Below are 27,670 nucleotides of genomic sequence, written 5' to 3' on the forward strand. Positions count from 1 at the left end.
AGGAGAAAAGAACAAGAATCTACTCACCAGGCTTATGAATATGGCTAAAGAGGAAGGGTGGCTTCATAGAATTGTGCCGATCCACAAGGAGGAAGATAGAAGGATGGCACAAACCATCATATAATCATGGTGAGTAATATGGCACTATCATTGGTACAAAATCTCTGCAAATGGGCACAAGCACAAGGAGTCATGACACCATCCCAGGCAAGGATTCATCCCAAACACTTGACAACGAACCACTAGGTTGCCATAACAACCACATCGAAGGAAGCAAAGCATAAGAAAGAAGCCATCTTTTATTGCTTTGTAGACATGAAGAAAAACGTACCACATAAGAAGCTATGAGAAAGATCCAAGTTTCTCAAGAACTCAAAGATGCCACATACCGACTATACAAGAGAGTATTAGCCAAATTAGCACAACCACTTGTAGATGGATCACGTTGCAAAGGAAAAGTTGTCATAAGTACTAGCATGGAATCAAGCCAGGATGCCCTCTCTCACCAACTCATTTTTGTCTCTTTATTGATGAACTCGAAGATTAGATGAGAATACACAATAGAGGAGTCCAGATTACAAGATATGCCCTATTATTGCTTATTTATGCTGACGATGTCACCTTTGCGAAACTTCTACAATCACTCATGTATGCAGGTCAACATAGCCAAGACCAAAGTACTGGTGATTGAGTTCACTTTCAAAGGGGAGTCTTTGGACAGTCACCACATACAAACATTTAGGGCTAGATTTTGCAGTATTTACAAACACTTAGGGCTAGAATTTGCAACTAAATACAAGTGGAATACGTACGTGAAAAGAAGAATTTTGGGAGATTTGAAAGCTTTCTACAGGTTCGAAAATAAGTGCAAGAAGGCACACCTATGGAATTGGGGAGTGAGAAAGTTTCTATATGCTCGTGCAAACAATGATCCTTTATGGGTGTCTAACCGCAAGGCTCTCTAGAAAATTATTATTAACTTTGCATAAATAATTTCTCATAGGAGAGCGAGGAGTTAAGGTACAGACATCCTACCCCGTCCTACTGGCTGAGATTGATATGATACCTCTCAACAAGGAAGCATTATGCCAATACATGGCCTACCTCAACAAGCTCGAGAAGATGGATGCCAATAGCATACCACATAAGGCAATGGAAGCTACACAAATCACTGAATAACACAAAGAGGAAATGAAATGGACAAATTATCTATGAAAGCTACACAAATCACTGGATGATAGAGAGGGAATGAAATGGATGGAATTATGGGGCATAACGGTTTCTGATATACCAAAGATGCATGTGAAATCAAGGACTCAATTACGCAAAAAGGGCTACAAAATTTATGGAAAGAGCAAGGGGCAAAAATGTAGTTTTACAAAAAGGAATTAATCCAATGGACAGCTATGAAATGCAGAAGTACCTCGGAAAAGATGTATCAATGTGTAAGAGGCATCCAATCTGCAAAAGCTCACATGATCTAGAGATGGAGAGGGATAGGTGGGTAAGACTCAAGGTCTTAAGAGAGGAAAGAATCTACAAAATCTGCCCCACAAGAGACAAAATGAGCAGCATGTACTCCTAAGATGTCGAGCTTATGCACGCATCAGAGAAAACTATGAAGACAACAAAGGCAACTTGAAAAATCTGTTAGAGCAGCGAGCCAAAAAGCTAGTAAGCTACTTAAAAGAAGCTTTGGAAACACCGTAACAAAGTATTCGGATAAGCACCGAAGCCAGCTCAAGAAGTACTCACTACATGGCAAGTTTGTAAGATTTTTCTCACTGACAAAAAAGACCACTATTTGTTAATAGTGGTCACCAGTCCCATAGATCCTGAAGTGTCTCAAGTGGACTTTAATATAATTATAATTGTATCATATAATATCATCTCTCTCTCTCTCTCTCTCTCTCTCCTCTACTCAAACAGGTTAAAATTTAATGCATTCAACCTCTTTTTACTTGTCAGCATGAAGCCTCCCCGCCTGAGTCCAAATTGGTGTCTTACAATGTGTACCTTCAACAAAATGATTGAACACACTTAGCACTAATATGATTATAAGATAAGTTTCAAGTTCTATGCGCATAGCTTGTTCTTGAAGCTGCTACAAACTGCCCAACACCCATTTCAGTTTTCTTTTGATCCTGATGTTATTCTATTGAATTGTCCTGAATCCACAATACTCCAAAGTCTCCGAGTATCTATATGCTGACTGGAATCAATGCCTTTATTCTTGCAAATAGTCTTACAAATATCCTGCTCTAGAACTTTCTATTAGTATAAAAATGAATACCTTATATCTGCACATCCAAGAGGCTGGATATATGGCAAAGATTACATTCTTATTCTTTTTCCAACCCGTCCTTTTTCCAACAACCTTATAGATGCACGTCAACCATCATACTTCCATTCAAATTTTTATAATTACTCTTCAATTTGAAGGCATTTACTTCCCAGAAGCCTTGTCCTTGCAGTAGTTCTCTATCCAATCTAAGGTCATGCTCTTGGGCCGCTCAATTGGAAGACCAAGTGCTCGATCCCAGATAAGCTGCAAGACCAGTAGAATTAAATCAGATGTCCAAGGTTACATGCATAAAGGAACCTAAAAAGATTGCTGGAAAGTTGATGATGGAGGTTAGACTCTGGATCAAATACTCCATAAGCCTACTTGCACAACATCTGATAAGCACACAGGCACCAATTGCTACCAACGACTCTTTTCCTCCTCTACATGTTATGGCTGAACATTTGTCTTGCTGTAGACAGAAAGTGCTGTTTGTATTACCTGGGACAGTGTACCAATAGCACGTGAAACTCCAAAGAGAACCGTATAGTAGCTGCAAAGTCAGCCATTCGAAGTTGAACAACCTTTAATATCAGTGAAGAAATAAGAAAACCACTAACAACACTATTAAACTATAATTCAGACGTTCACCGAACACTACTATTATTGAAGATATAATCTTTCCGCCTTCTGAAAGAAATACACTGCTTTTCAACACCAAAAAAATGAACTGTTTCAAACCCTTCAGCAAGAGATAATATGACCCACCATGCAACCCTGGACAAGAAAAAGGTTAACCACCTCCATTTTATCAGCAATCTCACATTGACAGTCAAGACAGCATTGCTATGCCATACAAACGGGTGAGACTTTTCTTAAACCCCCCTCAAAGAGTACCTTCTATTTAATCCGTTGAAAATGATACAAAAAACCAAATTTACAAGAGGCAATTATAGGAAGGAGGCCCTAGTTGCCTTGCAGCTTGCTTCTCCAAATCCAGTTCATTGCCTATGGTAGCCCATGAGCAGGCATGCGGTACGCTCTACAACCAATGGATTCCTCAATTGGTCAAAACATAAAATACCTGCAGCCCAAGCCTTGCAGAGGCGCTCGTGACACTCAATGATGTTCCAGAACCCTCTATACCTTGCTCCCAAATATCCTGCAAGGTATTTATATTATCCACCCATATGTTGATGAGAATGGCACCAGGTCGGACTTGTTACAAGACTACAATGTGCTACTTAGATGGGGCCCTAATGTTGGCAACTGTCCTTCAGAGAACTCAACGGGTGGACTGGCCTCATGAATCTCCTGAGCCCACTCACCATATAGGCAATGGAAACCATCTCTACAAAAAAGGTGCGCCAACCCTCCATCAGCCAAGCTAGCATCCCCCACATAAACACACATTTTGATGTGCCCCCTTCAAAACGATCCTACAAACGGTACTGATTTTAACTTTCTTTCCAAAGAAAACTTCTCATAAGTTTGAAAGAAACTTTGAGAGCAAAGCTCAAGGGAGAAGAACATCATGCGAGCCATTCAACCTTGTGGACGACTTCGAGAAGAACAAAAGCCGCTCTACTCTTTTGAAGAAAACAGTCCTCCTAGTGAAGGCTTCCTGTAACATGCAACGGTTATCTGATCGTGTAATCACAACAAGACCTTTAAACCTTTAGCGAGGAATTAGAGTTATGCACCATAGAGAGAGAAAGGAGATGAGGGTAGAGAGAGAATAGAGACAACCACCAATTGGGTCCTTGTACCCACTGAAGGCCCCCTCTCCCAATTAGGGAAGATAATACTTGGAGAACTGTAACACTCTTCGAGAGAGCACTGAAACACGCTTATAAAGAGTACACTGTGCACACGTACTGTGCACACGTATTACAGACCCGACGACCTGAGAGGCAACTCCAACCAATACTGAGGCCTTGATGCTGTCCACACTGACAATGTAGGGCACTTCTGCAAGGCAAGGAAGAGGCTTGTGCTCTCCACCGGAATGCAGGGTTACTGTGAGAGAGTGAAAGCTGAGAGTAATAGTAGCCGAGAGAGAGCTGAGATATGGCTGAGAGATAGAGCTGAGAAGTGAGCTGTGCAAACTGCAGAAGAGCACTTCAAAGAGCTGATGAAACAGTACCCAAACCTTACTCCGTTTGTTGCTCCGAATCCTCTGACTGTTGTGCTGCGTCTACACCTTCCAGGCAAGCTGATCTGGACTGCTGAAGTCTGCTGCTGTTCAGGACCTGTTCTGGAGTGCACATGGGCTGCACTAAGGGCTAGAGGGGAGCTGCACTGGAGGAGACTGAGGCTGGAACTGAATGAGGGCTGCAGCCCCCCCTTTATATAAGCGGCTGTGGGCTGTGAGCCTGGCCGACTTCTAGTTGGCTGGTATGGGCTGGCTCATTGGCCCTTTTCCCCATAACATGCAGCTTCCATTCTTTGCGCCATAAATAGCAGCCTGGGGAGGGCACAAGGCAGCCCTTCCCCCAGCCCATTCTCCCTTGATGGGAGCTCATCGGCTCAGCCTTGAGCCCTTCTGGGCTGCTATCCTAGGCTTAGACCTAAACCTACCTAGAGCCCTAAGATGGAAACACTAACCTATTGTTCTCCAGTGGGTACTAGAGAACAAGGACTAACTGTCTGACTTGACCTAAGGCTGAGAGACTGACCTACGTAGCTCGTGCCTGATTGTCCTTGAACAAGGGCTAAAAAAGGGGTCACGGCATACGACAAAATATCCATATCATAGGAACTATTTGCACTTTGTTGATGTAGCCAGTGTGTCCCATTGCACCCAAGTGGAAGAGTGCATGGAACATTCCCTCCTCCTTAACTTGGAGGTAGGTTCATTGCTTCCAAGTAGTCCGCCAAAATCTATGGGAACTCTTGAAAAAAATCTTCGTCCAACCACACTGCTTCATGGGTACCACCATCACAGAACTTGGTATAAAACTCCCAAATCTTGTGTCCTAACCCATGCTTCCATTTGTGAAGAAGGATCTGCTATCGCTGCAAAACTTCAGCTTCATCAAGGATTTCAGGTCGCTACTCATCGAATATCTTGGTCGCAGGAGGTCCAAAATACAGCTTCAACCAAGCTACATGGAAAACATTATGCATTGTCCAACTATCCAGTAGTTGTAACTTCACCGAGACATCATTGATCTTTTTTATTATGGGGAATGGTACAAAGCTCCTAAAAGACAGCTTAGAGCATCGTTTGCCCACCTATTTCAATCTTTGCTTGATGATTCTTAAATACACCCATTGACCCTCTTTATACTAGACATCTCGTCTGGACTTGTTGGCCTGGCGCATGAACAATGCTTGAGCTTTGGCGATGCCGGTTTTAACTGACTATGTAATCTCTGCCATAGATTATATGGTTTTGTTGGCTTCAAGAGATGGAGACACCACCCTGGTGAGGAGTGATGTAAACTGTCTTCCATACGCAGCTTCATAAGGTGTGCCGAGGAAAGGCTTCCAATGTTTTAATGCCTCAAGGACACCGAGTAACTCTCTATCATAAACTAAATAATTTTTTTCGGCATCGTTGAGCTTTTTTGCTATACTATGTCATAGGTCTATCATCTTGCTGTAAAACTGCCAAAAATGAATCTTGTGATTACCAGAAATGGATCATTCCAAGATGCGATCTTCATGACTGTCACGACACCATTTTGTAGTCTAGAACGTATTAGGTTAGAAGGATCAAATGTAATAATTAGAAGGTAGGCTAGATAGGTATAAATGGCTAAATGTCATATGGATAATGTATTGGATATATGTTAATTGATTGATAAATGGTGTACTCACACATGTAGGTCCTAGGATAGGAATGGGTAGGAATCCATGGGTGCATTAATAAATGGTAGGCATAAAAGTGTCATTGGCTAAGGGTAGAACAATGGGGTATGCCCAAGGGATGGATCCCAAGAGGCATGAGAGGTTGTGACCTCTCGTATGCATGGAGTGTGTGTCATTAGGCATTGATATGTTTTTTGTGGATTGCATGAGCATTCTAGATGGGTCAATAGCAAAAGTACACTCACGTGGGCACTCCTTCCACCCCATTTGGAGGGCCAATGCTTCTCAATTTATGCATCATTCTTTCACACATGTGCATCCTCCAACCTGTACGTGACAAGTGGTATCAGAGCCAAGATCCTCTAACTGTGAGAGCCTGCCATGTGGAAGTGCAACAGTCGCTGACATCGGCGTGAAGTCATTGAAGAGAATCAAGATTCACCCATCAACAAATCACTAGGGGGCTTCCTTTTCCCTCTCTGAAAGTCGCTTTCTTCTTGGGATAGGAATTTCTTTGGTAAGGTCGATAGGCCCAAAAAAAAAAAAAAAAAAAAAAAAGTGGGGGATCGACCCCGCGCCGCCAATCGTGGGCCTTCAGGACCCTTGTGCAGTCTACGTGCCTCCTTAACTACCCCGTCGGCGTAGTCCTCGACGTTTTAGGCCTTTTGGAAGGCCTTGTGCTTCCTAAGGCACAAGCCGTGTGGCGCGTGGCGCCGCAAATAGTGTCGTGACCCGTGTCGGGCGCCGCCTTGCAACCCTTGCAAACCTTGCAACCGCGTGGCGCGCCAACCCTTGAGAGTTGCCTGACTCGCCTCTTCTGGCTCTATGTCGCGCCTGGAGTCCCGTGCACCGCCACGTGTCTCCTACTATCAACACGCAGCCTCTGTTGCCAGCCAGTTCTGCAACCATGTGCCCCCGTGAATCGCACCCTAAATCGCGTCGTAAAACGTGCTAACAGCCACGTCAATTGCCAGCTGCCGCTGTCAACCAGTTGTCTCTGCAGCAACTAACTCTGCCCTCTTTCGCCTCCTGTAGCCGCCAACTGCCTCTGCACTGTGCAGCCCCTCCAGACCCGCCAGCCTGCCTTTCCCTTTGGCTCTGCCACGTGTCAACGTAGCCGCCCTATGCCATGTGGACAGTATGCCCCGCTACCATCATCATTAAGAACCCCCCTCCCTTCCCTCGTATTTCAAACCCCTTTTTCCTCTTCTTAGTCCTTCCTCTCTCCTAGTTAGTCCCCTTTCCCTTAGTTCCCTCCCTTTAATTGCCATACAAATCCCCCCCACCCCCCCCCACCCCTTCATTTCAAAAACCCCCCTCCCCTCTTTAAGTTTCTCTAAGTCCCTCTAGTTCCTCATTTACCTCTTCCTCTTGCATTTTTTTTTATTTTTAAAAAAAGGTTAGAAAATAAGATATTTAAAAAAAAAACAACATTAAAAAAAAGAGAGAAGATAAAATATAAAAAGGGAGATAATATGAGGAAAAGAAGGTTTTTTTAATTTAAAAAAGTTAAAACATAGAGCATAAAGGAGAATCGAGGATTAAAATAATATAAAAGAATAGAGATTAGATAATATTTAAAGGGGTAAGAAAAGAAAATTTAAGAAAGTAAAAGATTGATGAGAATTATTAAAAAAAAAGAGTTAGACATATATGAAGTAGATTGACAAAGCATGGTCGCTTCGCAAAAGAAAAGGGAGAGAAAAGGCAATATAATACTACTATTTTTAAAAAAAATTCACCTTTCCATAAATGACCTCAAAGGGGGCTTTCCCTGTGGAGCTATGAACAATATTATCATATGGGGATATATGCCATGTTCCATGGAAACAGGATGCTGAAATTCTAGGAACAGTGGACATAATAAGTGATGTATCAACCTGAATAGGTTATGAAGATGATAAACGAATTTAGAGGAGTTGGAGGAAACTCGAATGAATGCTACAAAAGTGACTTGTGAGAATGGAATACTCAATTGCATGGTGATGACAAGGGTCAAACGATCAAGATGAGCATTTAGGACAAAGAATGAAGTAATAAATGCATCTGCATGTAGGATCATGGATTCCTACTAACCCTAATAAATAAAGTTAATTTGCTTTAAAGGAACGTACTAATGTTGGACTTGTTTGGCAGGAGTACTAGACATGAAGATGAAAGATTTGAAGTTGTCATATGGAAGTTTATACAGGAACCTAAAGAGTGCTAAAGATCATGAAGTCAAAGAAGAGTACCTAATAGATGAGGACATCTATGTACCAAGCAAGAGGGCATGTCATGACACGATTTTATAGTCTAGAATGTATTAGGCTAGAAGGATCAAATGTAATAATTAGAAGGTAGGCTAGGTAGGTAACACAAACGAAGCGGAGCACAATCGAAGCGGGAGTCGGATAAGTACCACCAACTCTACAACACTTGACTTTTGCTATAAAATAAAGCCCTTTTTTGAAATTACAGCAAGTCATTTTCTCTCTTGTATTACTAAAGGAAAGAATGGAAGGGGAAGGGAGATATAACAATGAACTTATTCCTTTTCCTCCATTACCCCAAGGAGAGAGAGAAAGAACACCTTCACCCCCTCCTGAAGAGGATGGATTAGGTGAGAGTTACACACATCTTGAGTATGATAGCCCATAAATAGATTTACAGCAGTCTCTCCTTCAAGAACCTCTTGATAGGGAGTTCTCCTTTTTTGAAATTACCTTGCTAAGGTGATGGAGCTCCTAAGGAAGGATCGATTGTTCCTAAGTACCAAGAAGAGTGAGTTCTTCAAGACAGAAATAGAGTATTTGGGACACATTGTGTCTGCTGAAGGAATTCGGGTTGACCCTAAAAAGGTCAAGGCCATAATTGAATGGCCAATACCCAAAAATATACATGAGCTCAGATCCTTCCTAAGGATGTGTAGTTATTATCGCAAATTCATTAAGAATTTTGCGCGTCTTGCTTCTCCACTAACAGATTTGTTGAAGAAGCATTCCTTGTATGAGTGGGGAGAGGTTCACCAAGTAGCTTTTGAGGAGTTTAAGAGAGCATCGGTGACTGCACCAGTGTTAACACTTCCGGACATGGACAAAGAGTTCTTTGTTGCATGTACGGATGCGAGTGGTACTTCAATTGGGGTAGTGTTGATGCAAGGAGAGCATCCCATTGCTTATGAGAGTAGAAAACTTCAAGGGGCTGAATTGAAATATATCACGTATGAGAAGGAGTTACTGACAGTTATTCATGCTTTAAAGTTATGGAAGCATTATTTATATGGTTCTGCTTTCAAGATTAAGACTGACCATTAAAGTATCAAGCACTTGTTTTCTCAATCCATTGTTTCTTCAAGGCAAATCAAATGGGCTGAATATATTCACCTTTGGGCAACCAAATATTGAATATCAGCCAGGAAAGGAGAATTTAGTAGCTGATGCTTTGAGTAGACGGGCCCAAGTTTCACATTTCTGTGACTAAGGAGAAATCATTAGGAGCAATGGTTGAAGCTTATCCTTTAGATGAGGACTTCGCTGACATTTATGGGAAGATTTAGCGTAATGAGGTCGGGGGTTTAGAGGCTTATTCCATCGTGGATGGATACTTATTTTTGGGACGTGCCATATGTGTACCCAAAACATTTCGGTATCTAGTCATGAGTGAGTTACATGCGATTCCATATTCTGGACATAGACGCATTAGAGGGACCATTGACAATATTGAGAGATACTTCCATTGGCCTAAACTTCGCAAAGAAGTTTCAACCTTTGTTCAACAATGTGACATATATCAGTGTATTAAATATGACACAAGTAAGACTGCTGGTCTTTTGCAGCCTTTGCCTATTCCCTCGGAAAGATGGGAATATATTACAATGGATTTTGTGTCAGGTTTCCCCAAGGTTGGTCCATTTGAGTAGATTTCCACTGTTGTAGATAGGTTGAGTAAACAAGCTCATTTTATTCCCTATAAAAAAGGAGTTGTCTGCTCTTGAAACAACGAAGTTATTCACTAGGGAAATCTTTAGGTTACATGGGTTACCAAAATCTATTGTATCCGATAATGATGGCCGTTTCATTAGCAACTTTTGGACAGCCCTATTAGAGAATCTCCGAACCAAACTGAAATTTACTATAGTCTTCCATCCTTAAGGAGATAGACAAAGTGAGAATGCCAATCAAACCATAATTACTTTACTTCGAGCTTATGTCCATGACCAACCTAGAAGGTGGTCAGAGTTCTTACCCATGTTAGAGTTTGCTTATAATAACACTGTACATACTTCCACCAAGAAAGCCCCATTTGAAATCATCTATGGGCAATGTTTACCCACTCCAATAACACACTTGGGCGAGCAAAATTTTTGTTGCTGACCAGTTTGTTGAGGATATGTCACAGGTTATTGAACACGTAAAAGAACCTATTAAGAAGGCCCAGGTTCAACAATCCAAGGCAGCCAATAAAAAAAGAAAAGAAGTTTATTACAAGGAGGATGATTGGGTTTACTGAAGATTGATAAAAGAAGAATCGAGTCAGTGAGAGGAAGTACAAAACATGTCAAGTTAGCACCAAAGTTTTATGGTCCACCATTCCAGATTTCAGCAGCTTTATATCCAAAAGAAGGACCCAGAGCGTATGAGCTGAAATTACCAGCCCACTGGCGTATGAAGAATATCTTTCATGTGAGCAATTTGAAGAGATACCATGGCGATACTTCTGCGTTTTTTGATACTCAGCATCAAGAAGAACCTGAACTTGAAGATGGGACTGAAGTTCTTACTCCAGAACAGATCGTGTACCATAAAGATGATGCACAATGGATGGAAAGAGAGTTCTTTACAGATTTTCCACAGATACTCGCACATTATAAAGAGGCGATGCAATTGTAGAAGTAACAAGAGAAAGTGCACGTAAGAGAAAGAGACAAGCAACAATCCAGAAGAGGACTTCTACTCATTCAAGCAGGAGGGAGTGTCATGACAAGAGAAATGATTATTTAGTACCTTATTATTGTTAGGCGCCAATTTGATGGTGCAGTTATATGTTTGTATTTATGATTGATCAAGCGGTGTAAATAGTACCGCCAAAACTATGTAACATTGGCCAATGATTAGTAATAAAGATGTGCACACATGTGTCTAGGTCCTAGGGGCAATAGGAAAGGGAAAGGGTGCATTAGAGTGTAGGTGCATGGGTCATAGGATAAGGGTAGGTGTAAATGGGAAGATGGAACTTGAGTGATCTCAAGGGACATTAATGAAAGGGTATCACCCTTTCATTGTGAATCTCACGTAGCATTCTCTCTACCATTGCATTCATCTACAATCTCTCTCCCACCTTGCATGTAGGTCGAAATAGAAACAGTACTCTCACGAGGGCGCTCTTCCCCATTGGAGGGCCAGTTGGCATTCAAATTCTGCATGCATTGCACACATTTGCATTCTCGAATTTTCACAACTCCCACTTCCAAGATCACTACTATTCACATTGTTATTGGCTTTGCTGCCCACTTTCATTGGCAGATACATGAGCTTGATATTAAGACAGCTTTCCTTCATGGGCATTTACAGGAAGAGGTCTATGTTTCCAACCTCCTAGCTTTGAGGTTGAAGGTTCTGAAAGCTAGGTCTGCCGCTTGAAAAAGGCCCTCTATGGATTGTAAAAGGCACCTCGGGCTTTGTATTCGAGGATTCATACTCATTTGCTCACACTTGGCTTTCAAAACAGCCCTATAGAGGCTGCCCTTTACATCCGCAAGCGTGGAACAGATTTGCTGATTTTAGTCCTTTATGTGGATGACATGCTTGTGACTGGGACACATGCTCAGCAAATTGCAGATTTTAAAATTGATTTGCAGTAGACATTTGCTATGTCTAATCTTGGTCTTCTGCACTACTATCTAAGCATCCAATTCGCTAGCACTGAGGGGGGGCATTTTGATATCGCAATCCAAGTACATTAGGCAGCTTTTGCAGCGTTTTCAGTTTGAGGATTGCAAGCCAGTATCCACACCATTAGAGACTGGTTTTCACTTCTCTTCTGAGGATGGTAGCGATACATGTGATGTCACTGGCTATCAACAGGCAGTTGGTTGTTTGATTTACCTATGCCATATGAGACCTGATCTACAGTATGCTGTCTCACACTTGAGCAGATATATGCACAGCCCATCTATGCACCAATGGCATGCCGTGAAGCGTGTTTTCAGATATTTTAAAGGCACTCAGCATTTAGGCCTTCTTTATGGGGCTGATACTTCACTTGTCATGCATGGATTCACTGATAGTGATGGGGTTGGTTGTTCAGACACTCGTGTGTCACACAGTGGCAACTGTTTTGTGCGTGGTACTTCATGTGTTTCTTGGTTCAGCAAGAAGCAGAGTACAGTTGCTACTTCTAGCTGAGTACATTGCAGCTTTTACAGCTACAGTGGAGTGTGTTTGGCTTCGGAAGCTACTTGCAGATCTTTGTGCATGTCAGACTGCTCCTACCATCATCTTCACTGATAGTCAGAGTACTTTGGCTGTTGCACGGAATCCTGTTTTCCATGCTCGCACAAAGCATATTGAGGTTCACTATCACTATGTTATAGAGCAATTATCAACAGGTGATATTGAGTTGTCTTATGTTCCCACTAAAGACAACTTGGCAATCTTTTTACGAAGGCTCTACCTCGACCTAAGTTTGAGGCTTTTCAGCCATGGTACACTTTCACAGCTTTTTCAGCAAGCCACGTAGGACAATCCTTCTTGTTGTACCCAGCAATGTGGTGGCAATGAAAGCAACGATGTTCTTGGTGGTACCCCTTCTATTCGTCGGACTGTAGATAGCCCCCCCCCGTAATGCCCGCTTTAGCCTTCTCATTTGGAGTCATCTTGGGCTTGGACGACTCCTAACCAAAAGACTAGCCGTCTTTCTTTTGGTACTGGTTGTCCTTCTGATCCTTACCCGTTGGGTTGGTTGACTGTTGCAGGGCTTTGGAATCCTTCTGGACCTACTTGGGCTTTCCCCCGTTCAACATCATTTCTTGATTATGAGCGAGAGTCAACACCCGCTCGTAATGGGGCAAGTCGAAGTTCCGGACGGGAAAACGAATATTAGTGTACAATCCCCTAATGAACTGCTTCAACTTATCGCTTTCAGACACACCCAATTGTTGTGCCAGTGTGATGACCTTGATACTATAAGACAACCGATTTTGCTCCAAAAGATTCTCCATCATCTCTTTAGCACTACGCAGAAGCGTTTCTTTTTTATTGTCTTTCTCCTCTTCGTAGTCTTCAAATATGACATCTTTTCCCGAACCTTCCATGGCGCTTGATTGTGTGTCCTTTTCGGATCTCAACACAACCATACACTCGTGGTAGTTAAGCTAGATACAAGCTCTGATGCCAATGTAGCATGCAATGGTTATCTGATCGTGTAATCACAAACTAATTGGGTCCCTGTACCTACTGAGGACCCCCTCCCCAATTAGGGGAAATTTTGCTTTAATGCTTGGAAAACTGAAAGATACAAATAACACGCTTCAAGAGAGCACGAAAACGAGCTTCTAAAGAGTACATTGTGCACACGTATTGCAAACCCAACGACCTGAGAGGCCACTCCAACAAATGCCGAGGCCTTGATGATGTCCACACTGACGATATAGGGCACTTCTGCATGGCAAGGAAGAGGCTTGTGCTGTCCACTACAATGCAGGGTTACTGTGTGAGCGAGGGAGTGGAAGCTCAGAGTAGTAGAAGCTGAGAGAGAGCTGAGATATGACTGAGAGACAGAGCTGAGAAGACTGTGCAAACTGCAAAATAGAACTTCATAGAGCTGAGAGGCTTGTGCTGTCCACCGGAATGTAGGGTTACTGCGCCAATGAGAGAGTGAAAGCTGAGAGTAATAGAAGCCAAGAGAGACCTGAGATATGACTCAGAGAGAGAGCTGAGAAGTGAGTTGTGCAAACTGCAAACGAGAACTTCAAAGAGCTGATGAAACAGTACCCAAACCTTAATCCGTTTGCTGCTCCAAATCCTCCAACTGTAGAGCTGCATGTACACCTTTCAGGCAGGCTAATCTGGACTGCTGAAGTCTGCTGCTGTTTAGGGCCTGTTTTAGAGTGCACAGGTGCTGCACAAAGGGCTAGAGGGGAGCTACACTAGAGGAGACTGAGGCTGGAACTGAATGAGGAATAAGGGCTGCAGCCCCCCTTTACATAGGGGGCTGTGGGCTGAGCTCACTGGCCCACTTCGAGTCCGCTGGTTTGGGCTGGCTGGTTGGGCCCTTTGCCCCATAAATAGCAGCCTAGGGAGGGGCACAGGGCAGCCTATAAAGGCTGCCCTTCCCCCATCCCATTCTCCCCTGATGGGAGCTCATTGGCTCAGCCCTGAGGGGCCCTTCTGGGCTCCTATCCTAGGCTGAGACCTATACCTCCCTAGAACCCTAAGATGGAAACACTAACCTACGGTTCTCCAGTGGGTACTAGGGAACAAGGACTAGCTGTCTGACTTGACCTAAGGCTGAGAGACTGTCCTACGTAGCTTGTGCATGACTGTCCCTGAAGAAGGGCTCACAATGGGGCCACGGCATACGACAACATATCCTATCATAGGAACTATTTGCACTTTGTTGATGTATGTGTCGCATTGCACCAGAGTGCAGGGGTGCATGTGGACACTGCCCGTGAAGATCCGTGCATGCTCCCCAAATGGCCACCAAGATGTGTATCCTATCTGTCCAAACACTAGCGGTGTCTGCAATGCCGAGAGATCGGTGTGGCAGAGATGGGACTGAGGAAGCATTTGGTGCATCACATTGACACTAAGAAGACGGTAAGACTATTTGAATCAAGTATAAGAAAACCAGATTTTTCATTGAAGCAAACACGATTTTGTATGAATATGTAGTCGAACGAGTCTCTCATCTAGTACATGAGCAGCCTACATTCACTGATGGCACAATTTGCAAGCCTGAGGACCTGATTGTAGAACGCTCATGCTGTGCTCCTACCACCTCAAAGACCAATTCCATAAAGTCGCAGCTACTCAAAGATCTGCTCCAAAGAATCTAGATGAGGTTGTTAGTCTTCTACTTGATGAAAAGTCAAAACGATGCAGGAGTATTTAGGGACAGGCAATGAATACGCCCTTTGGCCAACACGATGTTCATGGTACAGATCCAAAATAATATAAAGACTTTGCCAGCTACAGTTCTGCAGTGCAAATATTGCAACAAGGCTAGACATGATGAATCCTAGTGCTACAACCATGTGTACGATAAAAAATGGGGATCCAAGGAGTTGATCAGAGCACTGCTAAAGATCCTGCAGCCGGAGACCTATCCTGATCAACCGTCTCTATACTAGGTGACCGAGAGCAGGAAGGGTATGGAAATGGAGGTAGCAGATATTGATGAAACCAATCATAATGCGACCAAACACTTGTTCCTAAGCACTTCAAAAAACAGTTTTAGCAATAAGCACAGTAGTGCAACTTTGGAATATGTTTACTGTCATGTCTTGGTTTATTGCCCCACTTCATCTGAGGAACTTTAATGTAATGGGTTGTCTTTCCTTTAAGATGTGAGCCGATTAGGTATTGTTCTATATGGACATTAGGTCTGTTTGAAAATTACTTTGAGAAGGTTGTTGCTGAAACAAACTCTCATAACTCTATATCCATTTTCATTTTCTCGCATTGAGAAATTATTATTTATGCGCACATGTTGAACTTCACACACTAGTTAGAAATGTATTTCAGCAAATCCAATGCATTGGTCGTTAATGATCACTTGTTTCAGTTAGCTCAATTGGGATGGCTTCACCATGTCCCTGTTACATAATCTTTGCTACGATGGTGGCGCCTTTCACAAGGGCAGCCACAATTGACACTTTGTACAGTGTTCGGGCTACCCTCCACCCAATCATAGATCAATATACCATATGAAACAAAAACTTTGCAAATCCATACCATTTCTGTGCCCACCAGTTAGTCCTAACACCTTCATTGAGGTGACCCTTAATTTGTCGGAAAGTGATACTTGGCAGAGTAAGATCACACAGATTACATTGTTAGGCATAAAAAAATTTTGGAACTAGCCACTCTTTTAAAAGTTTCCCCTAGCTAATTGGATGGGTCCATGATCACCACTTACACACTAGATAGATCACTTTTTTTTTCACGGAAGAACTTCTATTGAGTATGAAAAAAACCCGTGAGTGCAAGCTTAGAGAAGAAATACATCATGCATGGCATGAGCAAAAAAACCACCCAGAACAGGTCCCTCCATTCCCTTTAAAAAATATCCCTCCTGGCAAAGGCTGCCCGGGGGGAACCCTACATGGTCGCCCAACTGGCCATAAAAGTATGTATGGTATCAGTTCATATATTGGCCATGGAGTCTGTATGTTATCAATTCATATATTCATCTAATGCCTCTGTGCATCTAGCTCTCCAGATATTCTTACTGCAATAATCACCAGTATCTCCCAAGAGGTATCCACAGAAGCTGAAAAAATTGTTGGAATTATAGCCATAATTCATGGCAGTGAACAATGTATGACTAATAAGTGGGTTAGGGGCACTTTTCCCTTATTTAGAGGTTTTTCCCCGTTACCACAGTTAGTGGGTTGGTTAGGTTTTGTCACTAAGACAAAACCCCCAATCTTGTACACTTTCTTATTCTATCCTATTCAATTGTGTGTTGCTCTCTTGCTATCTCACTCTTGCTCTCCTACTCTCACCTCTTCCTCTCTCCATTCTTACATTTGGTATCAGAGCTCCAGCATTGCCAGCGTTGAACACAATCCGTACCTACGTCGTACTTGCTCACATCCGTACTGTGCACGGATTCCATACCAAAGCTGCTGGCCGTACAGCCTACAATCCATACCATGCCCGTACATTTTGTACAGTACCGACTGTTGTATTGTTCATGTCCATACATCGTACAACCAGCTCGTCCGTACATGTATCTCGCCGTACAGGTGTACCTGAAGGAGCCCACAACTGCTTTTGTTTGCATTTTGCAGGTTCTGTGGTCACAAGTTTTCTTTACAGGAGGATTCAAGCAAATTTGGGCATTTTGTAAAATTTGGGGCTTTTCTTGGATTTACCCCAATTTCAGCTCAATTTTCCCTTGCAAATGGGGGCTTTTTGTCTTGGACACTTATTTTGCAGGATTTGGGGCTTTTGGCCACTTTGAAAGCGTTTTGCAGGCACATTTGGCAGACTTAGTGTTGAGTTTATGCTTTTGGGCTGATGCATTTTGGGCCATTGATTGGCTAAGTCAGTGAGCATTTTGGGTCTCCCTCATTATCCCGGAAAAGATTTGTAGCTTTTTGCAAAGAAAGGAACCTTCTATTAATGCTTGAAAGACTTCATACAAAACAGCAACCCCGAAGGTGCTAAGTATGGGAAAAAAAAACCAGGAAAAGGCTGAAAGAAAAACCAGCCTGCTCCAGAGAAACCCAGCTCACTGCCTAGGGGATCTCTGGTACTGGGGCTAACAGCCAAGTGGGGGGACTATACAACCAACGAATCCCTCGTGGAGTGAAGATGTAGAAGACTCCTATAGGCCAAGCCTTGCAGAATCGAACACGCCTCTCAATAGTCGCTCTAGAGCTAGGAGTCCCACACTCCCAGGAAGAGCATAGAGTATAGATGATATCCTACCAGATGGCGACCATGGTAGCCGAGGGTGGAACCAGATGCTCACCCATCACGAGACTGCAACGAGCCAACCAAATGTTCCACGCAGTGATACTACCCACCACCTCCCAAAGGCTGTCCTCCGGAGGAGAAAGGGGAGCTAGGCTATCAAGAGGGATTGCCTCATGGAGCGCTATCCTCTGAATGCTCCGACCATGTATCCGATAGGCTGGGGAGATCTCATCAATCTGAAACGCATCCCCTCCCTTCGTCAACCAGGCCACCATCCCCCAGGTGTAGTCTCTCTGAAGACTCTGCATATGGATCATGATCCTGAGGCCGCCCATCCAGATCCTCGCTGCTCTGAAACAACTCCAAAGGCAATGCGGAATTGTCTAAAAAAAACCACTAGAGCAACAATGGCACTGCCCCTCCACTCGTATCTGCTCAAACCACGGGCAAGCCTCCGTGGGCGGCTAGCCAGAAGAAGTGGGATATCTTCCTTGGCTGCAAACTAGACCATAACCATGTCCAAAAACGAGAACAGATATCTCGGGGTACTCTTTGGGTCACCCAATGACACTCCCTTGAGGGGGTCCACCTCGAGGAGTCCATCTAAAGCCTCCTATCAATCTATGAGGTGTAGGAAAAGAAGGGCATCTCGTCCATATGCTCGGCAAGGCATCTCATCCATCTGCTCGACAAGGCCGCCCCTGGAACTCTCCCGGATCCCACTGGACCTCCCTCAAGGGTCTACCCTCCCACAGCCAAAGGCGCAATCTGGAGGCTTCATGCTCTGAAATGGTCAATGTGCCACTCCTTCCCCAAATGTCCCACCACTCTGATCATCTGCTAGTGAATCCCATCAAGACTCCCATCCATCTCAGGGTCTCTCACAGTGAGCGGATGAAGTAGGCCTCCAGGTCCTATGCGGTAGAAGCCGGGGTGTGTGCTACCTCGCTGCATCATCATCCTCAAAGGGACACCAGTCCGAGAAAACTGCCCCAACCAAATGCTGTCCCTCCAAACGCGAAGTCCCTCCCACCGGGACTCAAGGATGGCTAGGTCGATCTCTCTCATCCGCTGCCCTACCCCTCGCAAATGCACTATGGCGCCAAGCCTCGCCTCGGCCTCCATGGAAAATCTGCTCCATCTGCCAAAAGACCCGATCGGACCACTGTCCCACTGTGCCCAACCAATGTGTGTCTGCTGTCCAAGCATACGTCCCTCCTGATCTCGGATCTCTGGATGCCACATAAGGGACTGACGCTTGAACTCCTCTCTGCATCTGGACGGAGCACGAATGAGGACCCCTGCTAGTCTCTGCCAGACCGTGTGAAGGCTCAACATCAAGGGAGAAGATCCACCTATGTGAAGGCTGCCACTATCCTCCGGTGCGTGGGGTGTTCCTAAGAAGCCCTCTCTGTAAGAGGAGCTTCCAAGGCTCTGCACCTGGAGTGAGGCCGCGAACAACCAACTTAACCGGAAGGGCTTTGCTTTGCATCTCCGGATCTATGATACCAAGCCTCCCAGTGCATGTGGCATGATCACCGTCATGCCAAGCAACCCGGGCTCTAGTATTCCGCGTGCCGTCCGATCCTGCCCAAAGGAAGTTTCGAACCAACCGTCGAAGCTGCCCAATGCATCCTCTGTGAAAGCACCAACAGGAGGCGATATACCAGGCCGTGGCAAGAAGGACCTGGTTTGCCACTAAGGCAAGCCCTGCTAGGGAGAGCTTGGCCGAGCTCCAGTGAGAAGCTTGCGAGTGTCGAGGCACTGTACTTTCAATGTTATTATCGAGGCGCATGAAGAGATTTAAGTTGTGCATCTCTACTCCCAGGAAGAAAAGTTAATTGTCAGTATTCGCTCCAATTTATTTGGCATTCATGGCCCAAAATAATCACAATGATGTTTTTGGTGTCCTCACACAGGAGGATAAGTTGGATGGTACCAATTACTCTTCATGGAGTTTTATGGTACGCAATCTTTTAGTTGACAAACATTTGTAGAGAATGTGATAGCACCTCCCACTCCTCCTCAACAAGATGGAGGAAGAGGTAGAGGACAAGCACAAGGTGCAGGACAAGCACTAGGTGCAGCTACTGCAGTTATTGCTTCCACACACGAGCAGAAGAGATGGGATTCTCGTGATGCACAAGCACTATCTGTGATGTCTCTTTCTGTTAAGAGGTTTCTTATTCCGCATATTCGGTCATGCAGGACCTCTAAGGCAGCGTGGGATATTCTTGAGAGGATGCAAGAGTTTCATTCCTCAAGAGAGAGTTGACTCTTACTCATATAGATGAGGGTGACTCTATGTTTGAGCACCTCACCAAACTTCAGGATTTGTGAGAGCAATTGTTGAATATTGATAAGATCATTCCAAATTCAAAGATGGTTACTACCACTGTGAATTCTCTTCCTAAGTCTTATTTTGGTTTTCACACCTCATTGAACTTGTCTTTGAGGGGGGTTGGCAACCCTCTCCCCTTTCATGAGTTGATAGGGCTTTTGTTGCAGGAAGAGTAGACACGAAAAAATTATGGCCACACGTGCAGGTAAACATGCCACGTTTCCCAAGTTCAAGCCAAGGGCAAAAGGGAAGCAGGATACAAATCAGCATGCAAATCAGTCTGAGGCTGTTCTGGACAGCCTTCACAAAAGGCTAAGAGTGATGCAGAGAAGCCCAAGAAAAAGGAGAGATGTCATTACTACAAAAAGCCCGGTCATTACATTGATGAATGCAAGAAAAGGCTTGCCAAGGAGAAGAAGAAAGATTCCGGTATGATTGTCTCGGATACATCAGCCTCTCATGCACATGAAGGTGATGCTACAGCCAATTTAGTGGAAGAGGAATATGTCTTTTTGACTTGCAGTCATGATAGTAGTGTGGGTGTCCCTGATGTTACAGCCACCTTTAAGGAGGATGATTATGCTTTTTTGATTTGCAGTTATGACCATTCTAAGGATGCATGCACTTTCAATGTCAATGAGACATTGAATAATTGGTGCGTGGCGCCAATCCCATTTGGACAAAGTGGCATGTAATGAGACTGCTTAAGTGGTCTGCCATGCTCGTTAAGTCAGCTATAAATCTACATGACGGGCTACATATCAATCTCTTCCAGAGAAGTTGGGTAAACTCTCCAAAGAGTATTCCTGAAGCTGTTCCAAGATTTCCAAATATTAGCCATAAGAGGAGAGGAAGGAGATCTAAGGTGGGCTTAGTAAATATCCACTTGGTGATGTCGACGCAATCTCCACCTAAAGAAGGGGTACATGACTGTGTGCATCAAATAAAGAAGTCCTTCCAAGATTCTTGCCCAGGCATAAGTCCCCTCACCATAAGTTCTTCACCTCCGGAGTGCCGACAGAAACTCAGTACGAAGACTTTGTATAAATGGATGCTCAAGTATGAGCGGGTGTGTGGATTTGTATGTGTGAGAGCATACTTTTATACTATGGTCTACACCCACTGTTGGGTACTGATGACGTCAGTGGGGATGTCATAGTAGCTAGTGCCTACTATGCATGATGGAGTTTATGGTTTTCAATCTTATGAGTGACTCTCGTGAGATTGAAACTGCACTATGTTGTGTTTTCAGAGGATGAGTTTGGGAATGTTCTTGGATTCATCTAGGTATATGCTTCTGCCATATTAGCAGACATGCAAATTTCACGTTGTGAAGTTTTCGTCCAAGTTGCGGCCTGCTGGTATTGCGATAATTCTTTCTATCTTAAATGGTGTGTTGCCCTATCAGCTAGATTTAGATTTAGATGATCGTTTGGGAGAGACTAAAATGAAATCGTTTAGACTTCACAAGCAGTTGTAGCTTGAATGAAGAGATTTGGACTACTTTTTGATTAGCCTTCTCCTTTAGTGCTAGCCTTCGCCATGGCTGAGTTTGCCCTTCACCTCCGGAGTGCCAACTGAAACTCAGTACGAAGACTTTTTGTATAAATGGATGCTCAAGTATGTGTGGGTGTGTGGATTTGTATGTGTGAGCATACTTTTATACTATGGTCTACACCCACTGTTGGGCGCTGGTGACGTCAGTGGGGATGTCACAGTAGCTAGTCCCTGCTATGCGTGATGGAGTTTATGGTTTTCAATCTTATGAGTGACTCTCGTGAGATTGAAACTGCACTATGTTGTATGAGTTTGGGAATGTTCCTGGATTCATCTAGGTATAAGGCCCTGCACTGTAAGTTCCGGTCTATGATACTGAGACCCCCTCGTCACTAATTCAAAATCCATTGGATTTGTTCCAATTAATGTGTGCACCATCTGCAGTACAAAACAAATCCAAGGATGCCCTAAGGAGTGGCTTCCAAAAAAACAGCAATGTGATCTGCCAACTTATAATCTAGGAGTTCATCGTTATTTCTTAGAGGAAGCTTCAGCCCAAAATATCAGCTTGAGATCTGAGAAAAATGCTCATAGCTTCAACCACAAATAGAAAAAGTAAAGGGCAAGAGGGTATCCCTGACAGATTGATCTAGAAATCTGAAATCTCTCTCTCTCCCCCCCCCCTCTCGCAGCCTCTCTGCCCCCCCCTCCCGTAGCCTCTCCCACCCCTTCTCCCGTAGCCTCTCCGCCCCGCTCTCCCTCCCGTAGCCTCTCCGCCCCCCCTCCCGTAGCCTCTCCGCCCCTTCTCCCGTAGCCCCTCTTTCTCCGCTCCCCCTCTTGTAACCTCTCCGCCCCCTCTCCCGTAGCCTCTCCGCCCCCCTCTCGTAGCCTCTCCGCTCCCACCTTCGTAGCGTCTCTCTCTCCGCTCCCCCTCCCATAGCCTCTCTGCCACCCCCCCCCCCCGGTAGCCTCTCCGCCCCCCTCTCGCAGCCTCTCCGCCCCCCCCCCCCGGTAGTCTCTCCGCCCCTTCTCCCGTAGCCTCTCCTAGCTGGGCTGAACCCCCAGCCCAACTAGGGGCTTAGCTCAGCCAGGGGGTAACAGGAGATATGGCCAGCAAAGCATGGCCCAACCTACCTTCCTCCTCTTCACATTCTCTCTAACCCCGAGTTGGGCTGAACCCCCAACCCAACCCGGGGGTTAGGTTAAGCCAGGGGGGTTCATCATACAGCCAACTATGGATTGGCCTACCCTCTCCTCCAAGTTCCCCTCAACCCCCTCAACTCCTTGAACATCCATCAGGACTCGGTACTCTACAGTTGCAGCCATGACACCCTCTCCATACGCACGGAATTACCAACAAGAGGGCTCAAAACGGCCCATCCTCGGGCAACAGGATCAGATTTTTTATATGCAGCAGGCAGTGAGAGAGCTACGATTGGAGCTGGCAGAAGTAAAGTCCCGACTTCACATCTTGGAAGGGCCTGGTAACGCAGCTAGTCTCTACAGTCAAACATCTTGTTCACACTGAAGTACAAACTGCTAGGAAGGAAGTGTTTGTGGAAGTTGACAACAAAGCAAGTAAGTCTGATATCCAAGCAGAGATTAAAGAACACGAAGCTAGATGTGATAATGCGCTGACGATTAGAATAGGGGGGCTCCCAAAAGATTGGTACAAAGAGGATGTATATAGTGAAATATTGACAAAGATCAAATCAAGTTTGCCCAACATCGAATGGGTGAATGATGATGAGCAGGATGATGACGACTCCAGGCCAGCTTCTATTTTGCACTATAGAGGTCATGCAATCCTTACACTGAAGTCACAAGATATGCGGATCAAGCTTCTTCGACAATCTTACAAGCTGAAGGGCACCAAAGTATGGATAGCAGAGGAGCTTACACAAAATCAACTCAAGATTAAGGCAATTGAATTAGCTAAAGTCAGGGCTGCCAGAAAGGATGGAAAATGGGCAGTTTACCGTGAAGGGGTAGCGCTAATCAGAGATATTAAATCAAAACCAAAAGACTCTCAATCTTAAACTGATGTATGGCTGTTTACTCTCCAGAATATCATGTAGGTACTCTAAATAATTGGGGTTGCTTTTTGCACTCCTTGGGAGCTCCCATGTGCCCTCCCTAAAGCAGATGTACTAGAGGGTTTCTTGCTGTCCCATAGACCTTTTGGTCTCCAGTGGACGTTAATAGACTTTCTTTCTTTCTTTCTTTCTCCCCCGATCGCTTTGATAAGCACCTGGTTGTGGGCTGATCCATACAAAGAAGAGACCCCTCTAATCCATGCATCTAAGAATCCAAAACCATGAAGGGTGCCCTCTAGAAAATCAAAATCTACCCTTTCATAAGCCTTTTCAAAATCCACGAGTAGAATGGCAAGTTTTTGGCTGCTATGCATAGCCCAATCCGAAGCCTCCCAAAAGGAGAAGATATTCGCAAAAATGCCCCTACCATGCACGAAGCCCGTCTGCATGTCATGAATGAGACCCGGAAGAAAGGGCTGCGATTGTAAACTTAATTCTTCCACCAGAATTTTGTATAGGTGCTCAAAAGAGTGATAGGCCTCCACTTTGATACTAAAATTCTGCAACTCCCCTTTGGAATGAGATGTTTGAGACCCTCTTTGAGTGAGTAAGGCATAGCACCAGAGTCCCAAACGCCTTGCAAGTTTGAGATAATGTGATCCCCAATCTCATCCCAATGGGCAATAAAAAAGGATGGTGAAAGCCCATCCGAACCCGGGCACTTGTCCTCATGGAGAGCAAGAGGAGCAGTCCTAAATTTCATATTGTTGAAAGGGGTATCTAACGAGACCCTCATATCTAGGTTCACCAATAATGGAATATGCAAGAAGGGAGGCAAAAAAATCAGCAGCTATACGCAAGACGTCATCTGGACGGTCTACAATACCCCATCTAAGTCAAGAAGTTGTGTGACACTCTCTCTACTACGTCTTGGGGTATGAGTAGAGAAGAAATGCTTATTGACTCTACCACCCATCTAAGTCCAAAAATACTCTGAAGTATGAAGGCATAATCTGCTCTTTGATCTAACAATGTCTGCTGATGAGCCCTTCTTGCAGCAACAAGGCACTCCTAGATCCACGCATCTATGGGCCGTTTCTGCTCTTCCCTCTGTAGGGTTGCCAACTGTTGGCGAAGACTCCTGTTTGAGAATCTCATGCTTCCTGGTACTCATAACCGAATGATAGAAGTCTCAAATATTAGAAAGGGCTGCTATCCCATGTGAAGGAGATGACAATCCACCCTACATATGAGAAACCCAAATCTGCAATACTGGCTCAGTGAGGTCCTCCTCTGCATAAAAGGCATCTGGAATCTTGATACTTGCAGAATGACCTCTCCTATGAGGCTCTGAAATCAACACCGCAAAAACGTCGTCTGTGAAAGACACCCCGGGAGAAATGCAAACCAAACCACCTCTATCGAAAGCCCAAGCATCAACATACAACCTATATGAGAAGGGCAAAGTCTCAAGGAAATATTATGATAATGTTGCATGTGATGATGATAGATAGATTAGTCTTTTGATGATCATTATAATGATCATGTAAATTATTCACATTGCATTCATGGCAAATTTGAATAAAAAGACATGACAGAAATGAATGTGGTTAAAGCATGAGAGAAATGCACAGACTAATCCTCATTCAATGGCTAGTTCTCATGCTTTGGCCCTCTCTGATGCTTTAGCCCTTTGTTCAAGCCAAGAAAATTTGCATTTGTTTGCACCCAAAATGAGAGACAAGCCCCAAAGAATGCATGCATGAATAGGCATCTGACGTATTTTGTTTGACCATGAGAACAAGCGAAACCTTCCTAACAAGGATTTGTGCCCTCCACCTTCGGTGAGGTGGCGATAGATCACATTTAGATCTACCCGATCTTAAAAATTTGGGGCTAATTTGAGTTGCCTAGCTCAGGGGTAAGCTTGGGAAGCCTAGGATAATTGATTTTTCTTAGGCCTTTTTCTAATTAAGTGTGTGCAAGAGTAAACAAGTCATGGGGCTGCTATTTAAAAACATCAAGTCAAACGAACCCAACCAATTTGGAATACTAACCCTAAGTTTAGGTTAGTGTAACTAACCTATAGTCGATTCTAATTAGCTTATCAATGTTTACTTCATTACTTCAGTATTATAATTTACTAAAGGAATGAGCTTTGTGAAGCTTTTCCCGATGTACCACATCAGGCCAATTTTTATTAGTCAATTCTCTCCTTTACCGTCCTCCTCCTTAAAATGTGATTTGCTCTAGCTCTCCTCCTTGCATCCTACAACTTTCGCCTAGCACCTTTGCTCTCCCAAGTGCTTGTTATTGCACCCAAAGCCTCTCCACTTAATTGGAACTTGATCTGGTAACTTGATCTGGTGAGTGTTTGTGCAGTTTAGGAGCTTCTTTGGCTGAGCCAACATGCACCGGTATGCTTCACTTGTCCTATTCATGCCACAAAAACCCTTCTATCTGATTGTGATTTCGAAGCTATTTGGCATTAATCTTTCAAACCCATAATTGTCTACACCTTGAACCAACTGTTCCTACTCTTCTAGGTTGATTGTGCCTTCTTTTTTGGAGTTTTCTTGCACTGCCTCCTCCATAAGCTGGCTGGGAGATGGTTTTCAGCATTGCTTAGTTGCAGATATGGTGTTCAAGATGTGCTCAAGTCATTGGTGGGCGTGCACCCACTGCCACTGATATATGGGCTTCCATTTGGTCATTTTTACTATCCAGAGTCAATGGGAGAGATGCACTAGGACCCCTGCAGCCGCAAGAGAGAGATTGATAGCATTCTTGCATTCCGTTAGCAGCAACTCATCCGTACAGCCCTCCCTCGTCCGTACAACCGTTAGCAACAACCCGTACAATCCGTCAATAGTAGCAGCCCATACCTCTTCGACAATACCTCTCCCTCTGTACCCATTAGAAGCAACCAAACTAACCCTAACCCCGAGTTGGGCTAAACCCCCAACCCAACTTGGGGTTAGGTTAAGCTAGGGAGTTCAGCAGACAACCAATTATGGATTGGCCTACCCTCTCCTCCAAGTCCCCCTCAACTTCCTCAACTCCTTCAACATCCATCAGGACTCGGTACTCTACAGTTGCAGCCATGACACCCTCTCCATATGCACGGAATTACCAACAAGAAGGCTCAAAACAGGATCAGATTTTTTATATGCAGCAGGCAGTGAGAGAGCTACAATTGCAACTGGCAGAAGTAAAGGCCCGACTTCACATACTTGAAGGGCTTGGTAAGCAAGCAGTAATTGATGAGGCTGTAAAATCTTGTATGGATTCCCCCCCCTACCCCGCAGCTAGTCTCTAGAGTCAAAGATCTTGTCCACACTTAAGTACCAAGTGCTAAGAAGGAAGTGATTATGGAAGTGGACAACAAAGCAAGTAAGTCTAATATTCAAGCAGAGATTAAAGAATACGAAGCTAGATGTGATAATGCGCTGAAGATTAGAGTAGGGGGATTCCTAGAAGATTGGTACAAAGAGGAGGACACATATAGTGAAATATTGACAAAGATCAAAGCAAACTTGCCCAACATTGATTGGGTGGATGATGATGAGCAAGATGATGACGACTCCAAGCCAGCTTCTATTTTGCACTAAAAAGGTCATGCAATCCTTACAGTGAAGTCAAAAGATATGCAAATCAAGCTTCTTCGACAATCTTACAAGTTGAAGGACACCAAAGTATGGATAGCAAAGAAGCTTACACAAGCTCAACTAAAGATTAAGGCAGCTGAATTAGCTAAAGTCAGGGCTGCCAGAAAGGATGGAAAATGGGCAGTTTACCGTGAAGGTGTAGCACTAATCAAAGAGTTTAAATCAAAACCAAAAGACTCTCAGTCTTAAACTGATGTATGGCTGTTTACTCTTCTAGACTATCATGTAGGTACTCTAAATACTTTGGGTTGCTTTTTGCACTCCTTGGGAGCTGCCATGTGCCCTTCCTAAAGCAAATGTACTAGAGGGTTTCTTCCTGTCCCATAGACCTTTTCGTCTTCAGTGGACGTTAATAGACTTTTTTTCTTTCTTTCTTTCTTTCTGTCATTATAGGATAA

The 27,670-nt window shown here is 44.1% G+C and overlaps 1 protein-coding gene across 1 annotated transcript in view; it reads right to left on the bottom strand.

Annotated features, from left to right (window-relative positions):
• Positions 1 to 1,661: 1,661 nt before the first annotated feature.
• LOC147880768 (citrate synthase, mitochondrial-like) overlaps positions 1,662 to 27,670 on the bottom strand; it is a 116,905-nt gene continuing 90,896 nt past the window's right edge. Inside the window, exons 18-19 of the mRNA XM_087370542.1 lie at positions 2,786 to 2,837; positions 1,662 to 2,548 (exon numbers count right to left, since the gene is read on the bottom strand). Coding sequence (XP_087226668.1) covers positions 2,447 to 2,548; positions 2,786 to 2,837 — 154 coding nt within the window. The 3' untranslated portion in view covers positions 1,662 to 2,446. The remainder of the gene's footprint in view (positions 2,549 to 2,785; positions 2,838 to 27,670) is intronic.

Source organism: Dipteris shenzhenensis, chromosome 32, assembly GCF_047967505.1.
Source record: "Dipteris shenzhenensis isolate YYH24624 ecotype China chromosome 32, Dip_SZ_1.0, whole genome shotgun sequence".
Taxonomy (NCBI): Eukaryota; Viridiplantae; Streptophyta; class Polypodiopsida; order Gleicheniales; family Dipteridaceae; genus Dipteris; species Dipteris shenzhenensis.